This window comes from Thalia democratica, chromosome 5 (genome assembly GCF_965202585.1).
Source record: "Thalia democratica chromosome 5, ktThaDemo2.hap1.1, whole genome shotgun sequence".
Lineage (NCBI taxonomy): Eukaryota > Metazoa > Chordata > Thaliacea > Salpida > Salpidae > Thalia > Thalia democratica.
Genome location: NC_139169.1, coordinates 42269048 through 42287430, shown reverse-complemented (window position 1 = coordinate 42287430; position 18383 = coordinate 42269048). Strand labels below are relative to the sequence as shown.

General features: G+C 27.5%; 1 protein-coding gene across 2 annotated transcripts in view; it reads right to left on the bottom strand.

Annotated features, from left to right (window-relative positions):
- Positions 1-3396: 3396 nt before the first annotated feature.
- Positions 3397-18383, bottom strand: part of LOC145837038 (poly [ADP-ribose] polymerase tankyrase-like) — a 33351-nt gene continuing 18364 nt past the window's right edge. For both annotated transcript variants that reach the window (XM_082944805.1, XM_082944806.1), the window contains exons 29-55: positions 18061-18188; positions 17495-17711; positions 17021-17154; positions 16597-16705; positions 15923-16073; positions 15480-15569; positions 14578-14736; positions 13780-13897; positions 13414-13534; positions 11421-11540; positions 11153-11245; positions 10797-10995; positions 10439-10581; positions 9990-10137; positions 9528-9703; positions 8962-9067; positions 8509-8702; positions 7889-8030; positions 7517-7641; positions 6940-7018; positions 6463-6640; positions 6115-6225; positions 5689-5873; positions 5293-5379; positions 4712-4850; positions 4209-4294; positions 3397-3544 (exon numbers count right to left, since the gene is read on the bottom strand). In XM_082944805.1, coding sequence (XP_082800931.1) covers positions 3509-3544; positions 4209-4294; positions 4712-4850; positions 5293-5379; positions 5689-5873; positions 6115-6225; positions 6463-6640; positions 6940-7018; positions 7517-7641; positions 7889-8030; positions 8509-8702; positions 8962-9067; positions 9528-9703; positions 9990-10137; positions 10439-10581; positions 10797-10995; positions 11153-11245; positions 11421-11540; positions 13414-13534; positions 13780-13897; positions 14578-14736; positions 15480-15569; positions 15923-16073; positions 16597-16705; positions 17021-17154; positions 17495-17711; positions 18061-18188 — 3574 coding nt within the window. In that variant the 3' untranslated portion in view covers positions 3397-3508. The remainder of the gene's footprint in view (positions 3545-4208; positions 4295-4711; positions 4851-5292; positions 5380-5688; positions 5874-6114; positions 6226-6462; positions 6641-6939; positions 7019-7516; positions 7642-7888; positions 8031-8508; positions 8703-8961; positions 9068-9527; positions 9704-9989; positions 10138-10438; positions 10582-10796; positions 10996-11152; positions 11246-11420; positions 11541-13413; positions 13535-13779; positions 13898-14577; positions 14737-15479; positions 15570-15922; positions 16074-16596; positions 16706-17020; positions 17155-17494; positions 17712-18060; positions 18189-18383) is intronic.

Genomic DNA, 18383 nt, shown 5'->3' with positions numbered 1-18383 from the left:
GAATTTTGGTAGAAGTAAAAAATCTAAAAACTTAAAACTGTTGTTAAGTTTTTGCTACAGTTATATTTTTATCATACATAGATACTATTTTTTTTTACTAATAACAGTTTACATTATAAATGTAAAATTTTAAAAGAAAAAAAACAGTTAGACCGGTCACAGTTCATACAAATTTTTATTAACTAAATTGAAACGCGTAAATTTTTTAAGTAAAGATTTAAAAAGATCTTATTTGTGTTTTTATCTATTCTTAAGACTTTGTCCAATAAAAGAGTTGTTTAAATAAAGCATAAGATATTCGTACACCAAGTCCAACGACCAAAAATTTTGAGCGCTCTTTTTATACATACCTAACTTATAACACCTTAAACTATTGCAAGGTCAATACTTACTAAAATATATCTTATATCTAAAGTAGACTTTAATTAATTTTTTGCTGTTTTAATCAACTATGCCTAAACATTTAATAACTATTTTTCGTATGGCCTTTTCTATATGTTTAAACAACTTTTGATAAAAATACCGACAGTAAAAAACTGTTTCCTGAAAAAGAAGTAATTTTAAGTAAACTTAGTAGATTATTTTGACAAAAATTTTTTTATGTATAGATAAGTTGAACTTTTTTTGTGAACTTAGTGATTAAACAAACTAGATGTGTATATGTAAATATGTTCTTTACCTTTTATTATTATTTTTTAACAGATTTATGCCATAGATAAAAATTTATAACTTAAACTGAAACTAGAAGACCAAATAACTATTATTTTAAATAAGTTCTGCCTATTATGAATTCTAATTCCAAAAAACAATATTCAATTGAGTTTCCACCATTTTTAAATGATTAAATATTCACGATCCATTTAAAAATATCAAACAACTGATGTAAACTAAAACTCAAAAATAGAAAGCATTTAAGAAAACTAACTTGTTTGGTATTAACCTTACCATATTACTCAGCTTGATAACATTAGTTCTTCATATAGATACAAACGAGACCATACTTGAAATCACTTTTCGTGTCCTTTCCACATTTAAACTAATGACGTTTTAGGTCAAAATGGTGAAATTTGTGCAAGTGCTTATAGTGATTTTTTATGTTTTAATGAATAATATTTAACGAAGAATATTAAAGTTTTTTTAGGATTGAAAAGTTTTTACAATTACAATATGGAATGCCAGACTTGAACTTTTTTTAGGTTTCTAGTAATATTAAATAAACTTTTAATTGTAAAAACGATTTGCAGGCAAAAACTAATTCTTTAAGCAGTTGTCACTAAAAAATTAGGATAGGTGTCAAAAAAGCACAGCGTCACTTTAGCACGGAGTGACATTTTAGAACAAAAAAAAATTCTGCATGTAGCTTCACTTAAGAACGGTTGATACTTTTTATTAATATATAAAACTACAGTTAAGATTACAATTTTTTTTTTAATTTAGTTTTACAGTAGGCATCCTGTTGAGTACGAATTTTAGACTTTTCAAATTTTGAACTCAAGGGAAAGAATGCTTACCAAAGTTGCTTTCACTTAATATTGTAATTAGGTAATGAGGAAACTAAGACAAAGCTCGGCAGTCTATTTAACTGAATTACAACTTGTATTAAAATAAATCACTCGCAGGTAGCAATAAATAACCTTCTTTTGTAGGTTCAACTTTTAAAGAAGAAATATACTTATATAATTGAAATAAGTACTATATAGTGAGAAGTTGGTTAACTAAACTATTAAAAACTTAGCAAAATACTGTCTAAAAAATCTTTATTAAACAAAAAATTTATCATCATTACATAAAGCCTAAAATTCTAATTTAACAATTTCAAGTGATTTTTTACAAATTAGTGTATGTTAAAAGATTTAAAGCACAACATGTTTCAAACTTAAAAAGTTGAAAACCAGAAGACTTACCAAAATAAGTGACACAAACATTAAGTTTCTGTTTACATCAATTCTAAGTTTGATAAAGTATTTATAAAACTTTATTTCAGTAATTCTGGCATATTACGGTCAGAAAAACTAATATGACCTGAGGAGTAATTTCAGCTTGAAAACAATTTGTAGAAAAAAAAGATGCTTACAAAAAAATTTAAATGATTTTTGTTTTCAATTTACAGTTTGATATTTTTAAGTTTCCTTATTCTAGCATTGTCTTAAGATATTTTTTAATTTGTAAAAAGTATAATGTTTTATAAACAATGATTTTATTATTAGGACTATAAATTAAGCTGTTTCTAAAAGTTCAGAATAATAAAAATATTAAAACGGTTCAACAGATATAAATATTGTTGAATTTAGTTTATTTACTATAAGTAGTTGCGTAAATATTAATCTTGTAACCCATAGATAAATATTAGAATAAAGTTAGACGGGTGATTGTAGAAATGAACTTAACATTTTTTTGAATTACAATATTAAAGCTGTATGTATAAAGTATTTTTTTTACATTTTTTTATAAAACAAATATAAACTATTTATCAATATTTATTGTTTTTTGGATTACACTATTTTTTCAATTTCACCTTATTAAAAAAGTTTTAAGAAACCCAGAACTAGTATATATTGCTAGATTTGTAAAAACTTTGATGTTGAAAACAAAAAAGTGTCTTCAAAATTTAGTAATAAAATAGATTAATAGAGCTTTTAAATTTAATTATAACTTATCAGTTCAAATATAAGGTTTGTTTTGAAATGATTAGATAGATGTACAATTCAAATACAAGTTTTAGTTGAAGCTTTAACTTGTAAACCATATACAGCTTGTGAACTTTTAGTTTACATGTTCCGTAGTTCCTTTTTAGATTACTAAACATAATGGTACATATTTTTTAAAAGCATTTAAAAAAAACGTGCAAAAATTTTTTTAAGCATTTTTAAAAAATCGTGTAAAACAATTTTCGTGCTAAAGTCTTGGTGCTTAAGTGTCACTGCGTGCTAAATTGTCACTTCGTGCTAAAGTGTCACTCTGTGCTAAACTGACGCCTTGCTTTTCTAACCCGTTCCCAAAAAATTTTTGTTCTCTACGTTAAGAATATTAATAACAGAATATTGTTATGACATTCGTAGAAAAATAAAAAATGGATTTTAACCAGTTTAATAAATACAGTTAACTTTAATTTTTTATTAACTATGTCTTAGTATGTTACAAAGGTTTGAAAAACTCTATCACGAATTTTTTTAAGAATTTTCTAATTTAAAACATCATTTATAATGGAAACAATTGTGGACAAGTTTAATTTACAATGAATGATAAAAAACACATAAAAACCAATGCGTAGTACTTTTGTTTGATATTTCCTAATTTACATAGATTTAAAAAAAATAAAATCGAAAAAACAAAACTTAAACATTTAGACAAAAATAAAAATAATTATTTTTATAAAATTCTGATTCAAGTACTGCATACTTTTAAAACAGAGGATTAAAGAAGTCAAAACAAATATTCAAAATCAGACATTAATTTAATAAAATCATAATTAAAAGACAAGCAAGCATTAAAAAAAATCTTTGTTGAATTAAGGTTCCAGCTGCACAAGATATCTCAGACAAACCTATAAAAAAGTTAGTTTCAATACTAATTTAACATTGAAAACACATATAACAAAAGCGGTTTTTGCTGTATGTTTTTTTGATTCTGATTTACTTTTATATTTGATTTATAGTGCTCTATAGGCAAAGTAGAATAAAATAAATATCATATATAGTAGTGATCTACCGAGTCCACAAAATTTAAATCCGGCTGAATCCGATTTTTTTCAATTTGAGATCCGGCCAGTTTCAGACCGATTAGTTATAAATTAAGGACATCTAGTGTGAATTTCAAATTTTGTTTTTTAATATACCAGATACCTTTTTTGCCTTTAATTTAAAACCCCAAAATCTAGTTTAAGTTTTACAGTGTATTTCTCGCACCCAAAAAATAACTTCGTGCATACTATGGAGACCACTGCCTTCAGTAAAGGCTATTTAAAAAAAAGACTATTGCTTATTTTCTTTAATTGGATTCAGATCTATTTTTGGATAACATATAATAAAATAAGAGATTTAACGGATCCTCAAAATTAGTATCCGGCCAGAACCGGATCCTGTAGATTACTTATTATAATGAAGTGTTAATGTTACATATAATTAAAGTTTTTTTTAATATACTCTTTTTATATAACTAACAGATAAAACTGAAATTTAAGTTGCGTTAAATAAAGAAATTCAACAAACTTGTTCAGTAGCTGTAACAATATAATCATTATATTTAGAAGCTCTGTCGTTTTCAACTACTTTTTCTCCTAACGACAACTCTCCACCTACAATCAGTAATTATGTCACTAAAACTTGAACTACATGGTTTTTTTGTAAACATAAAATTTATTTATTTTGATAAATAAAACAACTTTTGATATTGTAATAAACTTTTAAGCTGGTTGGCAAAATTTCTACTTTTAAGTTAATTGATTTTCAACCATAAGTTTCGTTAAAATATAAACCAATAGCTTAGAATCATTTTTTTAATATTATAGATATAATAATACTTTTCATATACTATCAATTAAAAGAAAAGGTAGTAATTAAACATATTTTTTAAGTATCCATAGAACTAATTTACAACACTAAAAAATAAATTAGTTTGAGATAATTTTGAGCTTTAAAGAAAACATTAAAGAGACTTTGGAAATTTTTAGTTAAAATAAAACACCAATTTTACAAGAATCAAACAAAAATACCTTCAGGAAGTATAAGACCACTGTTAGGTTTTGGATGAATATTTCCCTTGACAAAGAAAGATTGGAATTCTTGAATATCATGACTTTCTAGCTGCATTTCTTCGTAACTAGAAACTTCTTTGCATTTACCAAGTGCTACCTGCATATATAATCATCACAATGTTTAAAAAGAAATAATAATGACTACGTAAATCCTTGAGTTAGAGTAGTTATAGTAAATTTTTAGTAAACTTACTATTTTTTTTCACAAAATGAATCTTACAAAAATTTCCTTTTTTTTTAAGTCAGATGTTTATAAGATTATAAAAAATTTCAATAACAACTAACTTTTTAAAAAGCAACTCATTTGAATTGAATGACTATAAATACAAGTTGAAAATATATTGAACATAATATAAAACTTTGAATTTATTGTATCATTCTAAAGTTTGTTTTGCTAGTTACTAGATTAAAAACACTCTATTATCATTTCAAATTGATAGTTGAGTTACTTAATAAGTTAAGTAGAGATAAAGCTTTAAATTTTTTATTTTTTTATTTTTGAAGTATCAATCTATTTCACAACAGTTTAGAATACGGACCTGACAAAGTAAGACATATTTCTTTTCATTTCCCCAAACATTGCATTTACTCAGAGCGTCTTCTATCATATCACAAAAGTGGATTTTCTGTTTTTATTTGTAATAATAAAATGTTCAGTTCAGATCTTTAACTAAATATAATGTTCTAAAGTATCATAGTACAATTTATACATAGATTTAAATTTAGGAGAATAAATTTTTACGATATTGTAGAATCACTAAAAAACAGACTTACAATTAGTTATATAAGGCATACACAAAAAATATGAATTTGAAAATTTATATATATTAAGGTCACTTAAAAAACTCTGTATAAACAAAACTAGCCATATTTTGACAAATGTAACTACAACTGACCGTAGATGACAATAACAACAAAATCAACTACTAGCAAACCTTGACGAGTTTCGGGTTGTTGACGAAATCTTCACCTTCCATGGGCTGCACGCCGACGTGGAGTATTTTCAGCAGTTCGACGATGTCGGTGGGGTACCACAGCATCTTGTAGCTTCCCACCTGGATCACGTTCTCCTCTGCGCGCTTCAACTTGTACATGCAGTTGACGCGAGCCTTCATCGTTCCTGCGTGGTTCACGCATAAAGCATGTTTTACTTGTACGCACATTTTTATTTGAAAGGGTTTTTAGTAAATAAGTGGCTTAATTGCAAAATAATGACGGAGATAAGAAATAAAAATATGACAGTATACCATAATATGAAATGGTACACTTAAAGTTTAGTTGCATTGAAACTTTTAACTACAAATATTTTTTCACTTTAAAGACAAAATAAATATAAAAAACTACACAAAATAACAAAGTACCAGCAGTGTTGTTGATAGCTTGCAAGATGTACTGAGACTCAACATCGGTCGGGTACATTGGTGTTACATTGCAGTCTATCGATCTGTACACGTAATCCAACGCATTCATGTCTGTATACCGGAGGCATTTTTTACTTTATAATAAAGGAATACTTTTTTAAATATAGAACTATATTTGATTCCTTTTTATTCATACCGCAGACAAATGAAAACATTGTTAAAAGAAATTTTTTGTATGTAACTTTAATTAACACAGTTGTTGTCACATTTATAATGATTTTGTTTGTTATTAAGCAATACAAAAAACAAAAACTTTGATTACACATCATTTTAGTAGCTTTAAACAACCATTAATTCTGTACTGTGCGCCCAACAGAACTTGATTCGCAAGTTCCAACTCAATAAGCCGATGCGTCTGTTTCAGCAGCTTGCACAGAGTTTGCATGTCTTTGATTGGCTGAATTCTGTCAAACAGGCTTCCCACTGGTGGAATTACTCGGTAGTACTCCACGCTTTGAACGCTTATCTGAGATAAGATATTTACTAACTTTTTTGTTAATATCTGTTTTTAGTAAGTTTATAAAAAATTTAATGAATTAATGTTATAATATACTATTTAAACTATTTATAATATAATTAAGAAAGAAAAACTTCATACGTTATAAAATAGTAACTATATACAAGCCATTAAAAAAAAACCAAAATATTAAGCCCTATCTTTTGATGTTAGATAAAAGAGAATTTGTTTATTGTCTTTTATAAAACTAATATTTTGAAAAACAGACAAAACAAAATTGCAATACATAAACGTTAATTAATACAAACCTTCTCAAGAACTTTCTGCAGTCTGATTAAATCAGGTTTATTTGAACTTTGAATTTCAACTGCTTCCAAAAGTAAAGTTCTGTTGAAATTTAAATGCTTAATGAACACTTGTCATAAGTCAAAATCAAAACAGTTTACATAAGAAGTAATAAAAATCTTTAAAAAAAGTACATACAGATAAAAACTTAAATAGTTTTTCATGTCAAAATTGCTTAAAAACTTACAATAAATGAAACTGTTAGTACAAAGCAGTAGTTTGTTCCATATAATATCGAACTATCATTGTTTTAATTTTTATATAGTATTTGTTAACTTATCAATGCTGTAAATGGTTTACTTTAAATTATAATATGTTTTTAATAAAAATAAGTTTAATTTTACAAAAATGTTTTTGGAAAAAAAAACTAGTTTTGAGTAAACTTCAAGCTTATTAAAAACCTATTTTTTTTAATAAACTTACAACGTTTAAAATACACTAGTTTAGTTTAATATCAACAAATAAACTTTGAACTTAGGCACGTTTAAGAAATCGGTAATTAAAATTAACACGAAAAATTGTTTATAAAGTGAAACCAACTTGATTTGTTCTAGCGAGCTGACAGCATTGGTAAGACTTTCTCTTTCTAATCTTCCGAATGGAACTACCTCTGTATCCACAAATGTTGTTGATTTCATACATTTCTTTATACTATTGATGTTTATCTGAAATTAAAGTATCTATAACAACAAATTGAAAAAAGCTAATAACTTATTTTTTGGGTTTAGTTAGTTGTTGGAAACTAAACTTTAACTGTTTTATATGCATTTATACAAGTCTTAACAAGTTATTAAGTTTTTATTAACATAAATATTATAAAAATTCCAACATTTAAAAAAATGCTTAACTAAATATACCAAGCATTATTATTACAGATAAAGAAACAAGGACTGCAGCGTTCAACAGACAAACCATGTCAGAATACAGAAGTTGAACTTGTGGTAGTAGAAGCGAACTCATTTCAGCTTCCAGATCGAAATCAAGTTCGGATACTTGTTCATGATAAAGAGCGTATATCGGGATCATGTGGAACTTCCTTGTCTGCGCTTTGTAACTGAAATATTTGATAAACAAATTAATGATGAACCAATCAAACGTTTACACAAAACGATTATTAATTGAAACCATTGATACTTTAATAAATGGACACAAGAGTTACTAAGAGAGTTAAATTTGAATCCACTTGTGGTACATCTGCTATTTAAACCTAAATCATTTAATGGCTGATGATTAAACTTTTATTTCAAAAACTAAAAGTATTATAAACAGAATAAAAAAATTTAGGTCAGTGATTTAAAAAGTGAATCTTCTACATTTAGAAGTTTAATTTTTTTATTACAAAAACTAAAAAACGTGTATCGTTTGATGAAAAATGGTCAAATAAGTTATTAAAACAAAAACTTGTTTTTAGCAAAGTAACTGTACTAGGAACTATATTCTTATTTTAGTATGCTTATAACCTGAAAAGGCAAAAAGTTTCAAAAGTAACAAATTGTATCAAAAATACTAATTACAATACAAAATTTACAAACTTCGCAACGCTTCTCCACTCATTGGCAGTCTTCAACTTGAAATATTTGGAGAATTCCCTGACGGCGCCTTGCGCGCTGTCGAAAGGTGAAGTTTGATACTGCCCCCTGCCGGTCGTACCCGCACTTTCTCCTAACACCCCGTACCTCGTGAAAAACATGTACATGTCCCTACCCCTCATTCGTTGTCGGATTATCTGGATTAACATTAAGAAATTTAGTTTAATACATAGTATTTATAAAAATACTTGTGAATACTCCTATTAATATACTAGCCTCTTATTATAAAGTTCACTTGATAATAAAAAGTAACTAGTGCGCATTCTAATTATTTTCAAAGGTAGTTTTTCTTAAACTTTGCAACAGTAGGTGTACTATAAATGCTAACATTTACTTGTTTAGATTTTGAATACATACAAGGTGTTTAAAAAGTTATCAATTTATCAAAATGCAAACCTGCATTCTGAAGAAAGTGTAGACGACTTTCTTAACATTCTGCGTGTCGACGTTCACAAGAAGCACGTCACATGGTGTCTGCGTGAACGGATCCAATACAATGTCTCTGCGACGTGATTAAATTTTTACGTCAACTAAAACCTTATATGGTATGCATAAAATATTTTGAAAACTAGCCTCAACATTAATTGCAGTTATTGAGTAAACTAAGAAGAATTTGGAGGGGAGAGACTTTTTTTTAGATATAAGTAGGTTACATCAAAACAGAAAAGTCAAATATTTAATACAATATAGGGTAGGCTTAAACCAAAAAAAAATATAAAAATTGAAAACATTCTAGTTCAAAAAGCTTCACTTAATGAAATATGAAATAAAACATACCAAAAAAGCTCACATTTTATAACTTTTACTGTAGTACGTAATAGAGTACTTATGGCAACAACAACGTTTGTCTCATATTTCAAGTTTGAATAAAGAAGCTGAATTACATTAATAAACTTAATAAATAAGTATCTAAACTTGTTTTCAATAACTTAAACAACTGGTGCGTTGTCGTAGCAACTAACCCGCTTTCCTTCAACCCGCTGTATTCATCGGGTTGGTGGGTGGGAAACTTCTTCTTCGACGTGATCTCATCTTCCTTGATCTTCTTCAGGATCTGTTCTGCGTCTTCCTTGCATCTCGGTTGCTCCGTCGGCCACACAATATCCAATGACTCGCCCCGAATCACCGATGGACGTTGCTAATTGGTTGATATGTTTTGTTTTAATGCAAGTTTAAAGAAAAATAACTGAAAAATATAGATATTCTATGATTGCATGAAAAAGTAGAAATGTCTAAAAAAATTTACTTTTCAAATTTTTTTCCGACCTTTTACTAACTGATATAAAAATATACAATGCTTATGCCATTTAACTTTTTTTTAAACATTAAAATTTAAGAGATCAATTTTCTTATAAATATTTAAATTAAAGCAGGCAATATGACATTGCTTTTGAAACTGGATGGCTACAAGATGTCAAACTAACCCATTCATCTTGGGGTATCTGGAGAGCTTGTTGAAGTGTCTCGGCCATCCGACCACATCCTCCTTCTAGCGAATAATCGAGTGCAGATTTGTTGTGGTTGTCCACTGCCCCCAGTGATATTCCGCTACCTCCTTTCCATAACAACTCCCTGCGTTTGTAGATATTTAAAAAATTAGTCTTAAACTGTTGTGATATCTTTGTAATTGAGAACAAACTTTATTTTTAAATATTTCGTTAAACCAAAAACAATTAATATACTTTACTAGTAACAATAACGTGATAATAATTTCTAAATATTAGTTGATATTTCTTATGTCTGTTTATGATAACTAGACATTACTTTACAAACTAAAATTTCAGCCCACGAATCGACTTATAATGCGAAATTAACTTGTTACAATTTAAAAAGTAATGTACTTCATTAACAGCTCAAAAAACAACCAACAAACCTGATAATTTCAGTGTTTTCCCAGTACCCGTAACTCAGTGGTTTAGCAGCATGATGAAGTACAGTTCTCTTGTCATCGTCCAACGAAGACAAGAGTGCTGGTATTTTGTGTGACAACAACCTCTTCACCATGTACTCGTCATTCTATTACATATCAAATTTAAACATTGCTGATAACAACTAAGCATTTTATCAACAAACTTATATGTAAACTAAAACTCTTAAACACAAAGAATTCTACACAGTTTTTTTCAATAAGATACTATCAAAAAAAATTATCACAGCAATTTAATAATAAACATACAAACACAATTATGCTTTTTAAAAGTTGAAAAATTAAAAACAAAACTTGAACAAACTAGTTGAACAGCAATCATGAGCGGGGTTTTATTCCTGATTCCTTCAACTTGCATGTTAATATCAGCGTCGTTGTCAAGCAACAGGTCAACCACCTGGTAACTACGCACCTGCATGGCTCTCACCAACGCGGTTACCTTGCCAACCGTCATGGTGGCGGCTTCCTGCTGGCTGTGGTAGTAATCTCTCACTATCACCCACCTGCGGATTTTTATATTTATAAATTAAATCTCCAAAAAAAAATTGAATTAAAAAAGTCTATAAACTGGTTGTTTCATATTTAAACAAGTTCTTAGTAAAATAATAGTTAATAAAAACAGTAAAACTTTTTTTAAATTATATTATTATAAAAAATAACCATTCAGAATCGCTGTCATAGAAGTAAGAAGGCGAAGTTATTGCGTTGCTAGTAACAACTGAGTTGCAATCTACTAAGGGGAATGACATGCTCCTGTATTAATTAATTATAAATTACATTATTATGTTTTTGATGCTTTTTAATTGTTCTTCATTTTTTCAAGTCCAACTGAATAAAACATATGCTTCCAGATAAATGATACCACATTACATTCTCTAAACTTTTTAGTTTTATCGATTTGTAACATAACAAATTATTTGAAACAAACCTGTTCATTGGTGAGTTGCCTTTCTCATTAGCAGAATAATTCGTTGTTACATCACCATTCTCCGAGACATCATCGTTATTCTTCTCGAAATTAACATTTTCACCATATTTCAAAAACAACCTGTTAATTAAACAAGTTCATAAAAGTCTGTTTGCAATTTCAATTTATTATTATTATCAAAGTTTATTGTCAAACGAAGGACCTAGGCATTAAAACCTAAGCCACTTAAACTGAAAGACACTAACATAAAAAGAAAAAAATAACAAATTACAGTGATTAAATAAACATAAACATAAAACTTATACAAGGCACAAACTGAATAAATTAAAACTTTCACAACCAAAATATTCAACAATTCCAAAGTCACCAATCTCCAATTATACATTCCAGAGCAACAAATCCCTCTAACAAGCATCTCCAACTTTAGACAGAATTCTTCATCTTGCAGAACATTGATCTTAGCAACTATTATCCATTCGTCATGTTTTCAAAGTTTCACCACGGCAAATTCAGTCAAAAATCACTTCAAAAATGTGGCAGCAATAATTCACAAATCTAGCTTAGTTATCAACTGAGTATCCAATAATTTCAAAATCTAAAGCCCAAATAGACCGTCCAAAAAATAAAAATTGAAAAGTAACTAAAATCTATAAGAGGGAGGTGTAGCTTACAGACTAAACTACCAATAATCTACATACCACACACCAAATCAATGGCTAAAGAGATGAACAAAACTAATTACTTATAAATTTTACTGGTATATATTTTATTTAAATCAAATCTTTTTAAGTTTAATCGAAAATGTTTAAGAATTTTGCACGATACTAATTCATTTGGAAGTTTGTTTTTTACCGAACGATAGAAAAAAGATTTGTGCCAACCAATATAGTTGAAATGATATTTGCATGTATATTTTTTATGATTACCTCTGAGTGAGTAACTATTTTTATAAGGTTTAAAGAAAGTTTGAGAATCAATAGTAGTTTCATTGTTAATCAGTTTAAAAAAAGTAATAAGATCAAATTCAAGTCTTCTGTACTTTTATTTAAGTTTTTTTTTTTGTTAGTCTGTCTATGTAAGACGTATATGAAATGTTGCACCAATTAAAGATTAATCTCGTAAATTTTCTTTGAATAGATTCTAGTTGGTTGATGTCTTTTATAGAATATGGAGACCATAAAGGTGTGTTGTATTCCATCTTAGGACGGATGTAAACTAAGTACGGTTTTTAAGAATTACCAAATCCGTAGATATAAAGCTTTTTAGAATTTGAAAAGATAAAATTGATGCAGTACGGTAAATATAGTTAATGTGATGGTTCCATTTTAAATTATCTGAAATAAAAATTCCAAGGTCTTTAAATACCTCAGTTTTAGGTAAGATTGCATTGTTTATTTTAAAATCAAACGTTGGAATAGGTGTACTTTTGTGAATATTCAAAACATGACATTTGCTGGGATTTAGGTTTAATCTCCTTTCTTTTAACCAATGGTAGATTTTATCTAAAGATTTTTGTAAAACTAAGTTAGATTGGCTAAATATTTTTGTGTCGTCTGCAAAAAGCTAAATGTTGCTATTAGAATCAACTTCTAAGGCTATATCATTTATATAAATTATAAATAACAGTGGGCCTATAACCCCTCCTTGCGGAACTCCACTAAAAATTGGTAAGGATTCTGAGAGCGTGTTACCGATAACTACTCTTTGTGTTCTTTCCTGAAAAAACTCTTAAAACCATTCAACTAGATTTCTATTAAATTTGTATTGAGATAAAGTTTTAATTTACTTAAAATGAGAGACAGAGTCAAACGCTTTCTGAATGTCTGGATTATTTTTGTTTCCTTTTTTGAATATTGGTATAATATAAGATATTTTCCATTGCCTTGGTATGAAAGATATAGCTAAAGAGCAATGAAAAATTAACGAGATTAAAAAAATTAAAATTGAAAGTTATTTTTTTGGTTATACTTTAATATTTGAATTAAATATTTACTTGAGAATTTTAACGGTTTCGTCATCATGAATGTTTTTGTTCCAAAGTAATGAAGCAATCGCGTTTCTTCCCATCCAATCAAGATCACGTATCATTCTGCTGAATTCCATCTCGTTGCAGTCTGTTACAACAATTTGATTAAACTATAAACGAAATTGATAATTAAGTTTTAAATAAACATTGTAGTAAACTCTATATTCCTTACTATTTCTTTAAATTATGTATCTAGAAAATTTATTGACAAATTTACTTTTTTAGGCGTAATAGTAAGCAAAGCAAATTTTTTCTAATACCTTTAAATATAGAAACAACTTGCTTTTTTATTTAAGATTATAACCAGTCAAAAAGTAAAAATATTCAAAAAACCTCTGAAAAATGTGATAAGTGGATAGTTTTTAGTGAAGGCAGCGTAATGAAGTGGTGTGCAGTTGAACTCATCTGTGGTGATTATTGAAACTCCTGCGTTCACTAGCATCTTCGCTACCTTTGGTAATTACATGCATAACAACTATCGTTTATAACCGTTTTTTTTTACACCATTGGAATTGGTTTCAGAATAATTACATTTAGTTATAATTCTTTTTAAATTTAGTGCAGTTACCAAAAAAACAGCAAATAATATAAAGTTAAAATCTTATTAAAAAACTTTTAATAATCTAACATTTTAACTTCACAGATGATTTTTAATATTATTTTCACAAAACTAGTTACTTTAATGTATATAATCAGTTTTGTTTTGATTAAACATACACGACATTAAGAATAACTAGTCATACTAAACTAAAGTAATACTGATCATTACTGTTACATCACTAATAAAACAATTATATTATAGTTATATATTTCTATATTTAATAATAAAAAGTTTTCAACTTATAAAAGTAAAAGGACACAAATTATCAAGATTTTATTTAACAGACTATCAAAATAAAACAACTTTTTACTCTAGGTTGGCTAAGAATCGTAAGTTGTTAATTGAACATAAAAAATTTTTTTTTCACTCTTTTTAGCTTTAGTTAAATTTGACTATCTTTAGAGAAACTAGAGTCAAACATTGTTTTGATATTGTGTTAAATATAATCTTAATAAAATGATTATGTACAATGTTTTTAACTATCATAGATCAACTTAAGAAAAATCAACAACATCAATTTTTAAACACACTTTTATTTGCACATCAATTTCCTTGTTTTTGGGCTTGTTGATGCTGAGAACATGCAGCATGTTTTGTTTGTTCGAATTGAGTTCCTGCAACTTGTCTTTGTTCTCCTGTTTCCTTAGCAACGCCAACACTTGCTGGTATTTACCTGCTCTCATGGCCGCCTAGTTGTATAAAATATTTTGTTTAGAAAACGTACAATAAAACTATTTAAAATGACTATAATCTTATAACGTATTCTTGTCGAAAAGATAACTTATTTACGCAATTAAAGTTCCTTTGATGTTTGTCTGTGATGTATTTTAATTATTTTAAAGGTTTCGGTTATAAACACAACAACTATGGTCAACTTTGACAGATGAATGCTAATTGATTTTTTTTAAGTTAGCTTTAAAAATTTTTTATTGATTTATGCAGGTTTGTTTTTTGGGTCTATTTTTAGTTTAAAACTAAGTTGAAGGTAAAAAACTTAGTTAAATAGCATAACAACACTGTAAATTTTCATTAATTTTCGTTCAAAATTACAGATTTTTCCAAATTTTATTTCAAAATTTCTCAAGTTCCAGGTTTTTTTAGCCTAAATTATCAAAATCCAGATTTTTCCAGGATTCCAGGATTTTTCTAAAATTTATATCAGCAGTCATAAAGAAGATAAATTTTAAACATATATTTTAAATTTTTCATAGTTTAAGTTTGTAGCTTAAAATTAAGAGTATACAATTAGGATAACAATTGAATACTGACTAAAAAACAAAATAACTGATTGATTCGTTAACACACAGAAACATATGTTGGTACAATAAAGGAAGATTACTGTATAATTTGTTTTTATTTAAATAACAAAACATATTTTTTAAGTTTTGACAAATCCATAAATTACAGAATATGGCGGATACAAACTAATAACCTCGACAGCTTCCACGTATTTCACATTAAATTTTTCAAGTTTGTCCATCATTACATAGGTAACACCATTCCAACCGTTTTGCACGACAACCTGAAAAAAATGCAAACAGTTTTAATAACATATTTTTTATTTTATTTTATTTCACAAACTAATAGTGAAATCATCTTATTTGCTCAACTTTATATGCAAATATTTAATTTGAAATAAATTTACTATTTGTTACAAAAATACTTACCTAATAATAAAAATAGTATTCATATTAGTTTATTTTAAAGTAATATTTTGATAGTTTACAAAGTACTGCTTTAAAATATTTTTCAAACTTGAGTATAAAACAAAAAACAGTACTTGTATTCAAATTGAAGTATATTTTAAAACAAAAAAATTTAAAGATACAACTGTGAAATAAACAAAAAAGCAAAAAAAAATCAATCTCCACCAACTTTAAACACTGGATTGACAGTGGTGCAGGGTTTCACAGAAACTTCAGATTTCAATACCCACTGATTTTCTTCGTTCTCACTGGTTGAACTAATAGCATTTATGACGTCACACTTGACATTGGCTCCTTGCTGCATCAACATGATTGCACAACTGTTTATAAATGACTATGCATAACTAAAAATTAAAAAGCTTGAACTTTAGGCAAATAGTTTAGTAAATATTTATCTAGAGGCGAACAAGATCTATAAAGCATTGTTCTGGCTATTTTTAAACATCTTTACGTCAAAAAATACTCTTTCTTCATCTTTTGTGCTTAAAAACTTTAAAGTTTAAGATACTTAAGCCAAGTAGGCATAAATAAACCAGTAAAAATACATATGGAGTTCAATTATAAAAGTAGTGTAGCGTGAGTTTGATAAATAGACATTACTAAAATCATATTAATCAGTAATGCTTTGTAAAAACAATGAAATGAAGACTTATTTATACTAAACTAAATTATTTATTTCAATAAAAACAGATGCAAAAAATTCTACTATGTTACTTTCAAACTGTTGCATGTTTTAAATTACGTTTTAACTTATAAGAAGTTTTTTGTTAGTATATACCTGTGTAGGTGTTAACCAACATAGTGTTAAAAACATGAGATAAAAGCTAATACTACAAACAAAACCTGTCGTGGCCACTTTTTACGGCAAGACTGAGTGGAGTGTTTCCGTCGAAATCAGTGCTGTCGATATTTGCACCTCTTTTCACCATATCGAGTGCTGATATCATACTACCTAGAAAAATTCAATTTTAAATAGATTATTTATTCAGATTGTGTACTACATTATTTATATATTATCATTCATACTTTGAAATAAATAATTTAATTTTGATGGCTGTAAAGTTTAAGAAATATTTTCAATGCAGTACCTACAAATGTTTTAAATTTCAAAGGTATTGTAAATAAATTCACGTACTATTTAAAATACTAGAGTGGTAGCAATTTTAACACAAAAATGATTTACTAAAATACAATCATTAGTGATAAAACTCACGTTTTTTACACTGTTAGCTAAAATACTATCATGTTATATTGAACAACCAAATACCTGTGATACTGGCGTAATGAAGCGGCGTTCTACCTCTTTCGTCAGCGGTATCAAATTTATCAGATCTGCTTGTGAGCAGAGTAGTTAGTTCTATCGGGTCGTATCTCTCATCTGAATCCATTTCCTTATTATCACTGTTAATCAAGTTTACAAAAACTATTTAATTATTCTGCCAAGTAAACGTTTTCTCTGAATTTTCTATATGGTTTTAATAGTAATGGTATTCAACTAAGCATACTTTTTCTTCTTACAATGGTTACAGAGTATACAAACTATAAAAAAAAGTTTTTTTTAAGTATTTAAAAAACTTAACAAATTTAAAGATAAGTCATACATTTTGATAGTGTCTGGTATTTATGATTAGTGTTTGCTTGCATTATCCTTTATTTCAATAGATGCAAAAATATGTTTAAAAACTTGAGAAAATTGAGCTATTCTAAAAACAAAGTACTCAATTGAAGTTCTAACACAAACCTGTCAACTTTAAGGAATGCATAATGTAAAGGAATCCTGCCGTATTTATCAACAGCGCTGAGGTCGGCCTTGTTTTCAATCAAATAATGTGGAATGTCGAACAATATCGAGTCGGGTTGACTTGCGTTCACTGCTAAATGCAACGGTGTTCTTCCGTGAACGTCAACGCATGTGAGTGATGCATTGGCGCTCAGCAACAGCTGCACAAGCTCCAATTCTGTTGAAAATTGCATTTTAATAACTATTTACTTAATCAAATTTTAAAACATACAATTAGATAGATTTTTAAAGCCAACTTAATTACTAACAATTTTACTTATCAAGGTAGTGATAATTTAAACTTTTTTTCAAATCGTTTAAAATCATTTAAAACGAAATAAACTTTTTACAAATGCTTAAACACAAAAAAACAAAACAGTAAAACTATTCAAAAAGCCAAAACAATAAATAAAATTCAACTTATAACCTACCTAACGAATACATTTAAAATCGTCAAAAACTAAAATGTAGTATCATGTATAAAAACTACAACATCATATACACACTGATTTCATAAAAATTTTTACCTTCTTCTTTTTCAACGGCATACATCATCGGTGTTCTTCCATTTGTTGGATCAACAGGAACCTGATTTATATCAGGAATTTTCTGCAACAAGCTCCTGATACCATTCATCATGCTCTCTTCGCGTGAACTGAATAGTATGAAGTTAGTTCAAATGCATATACATTGATTTAATTTTTCTATGAAGAAATGATAAATATTTACCTTGCATAAGGGTCTAACAATTATGTTATCATAAGAATTCAAAATTAACCTTTGTATATAGCTAATAAGATAGATCAATAATTAAATAACTGTATTTACAATTTAAGCAAATGGATAGTTT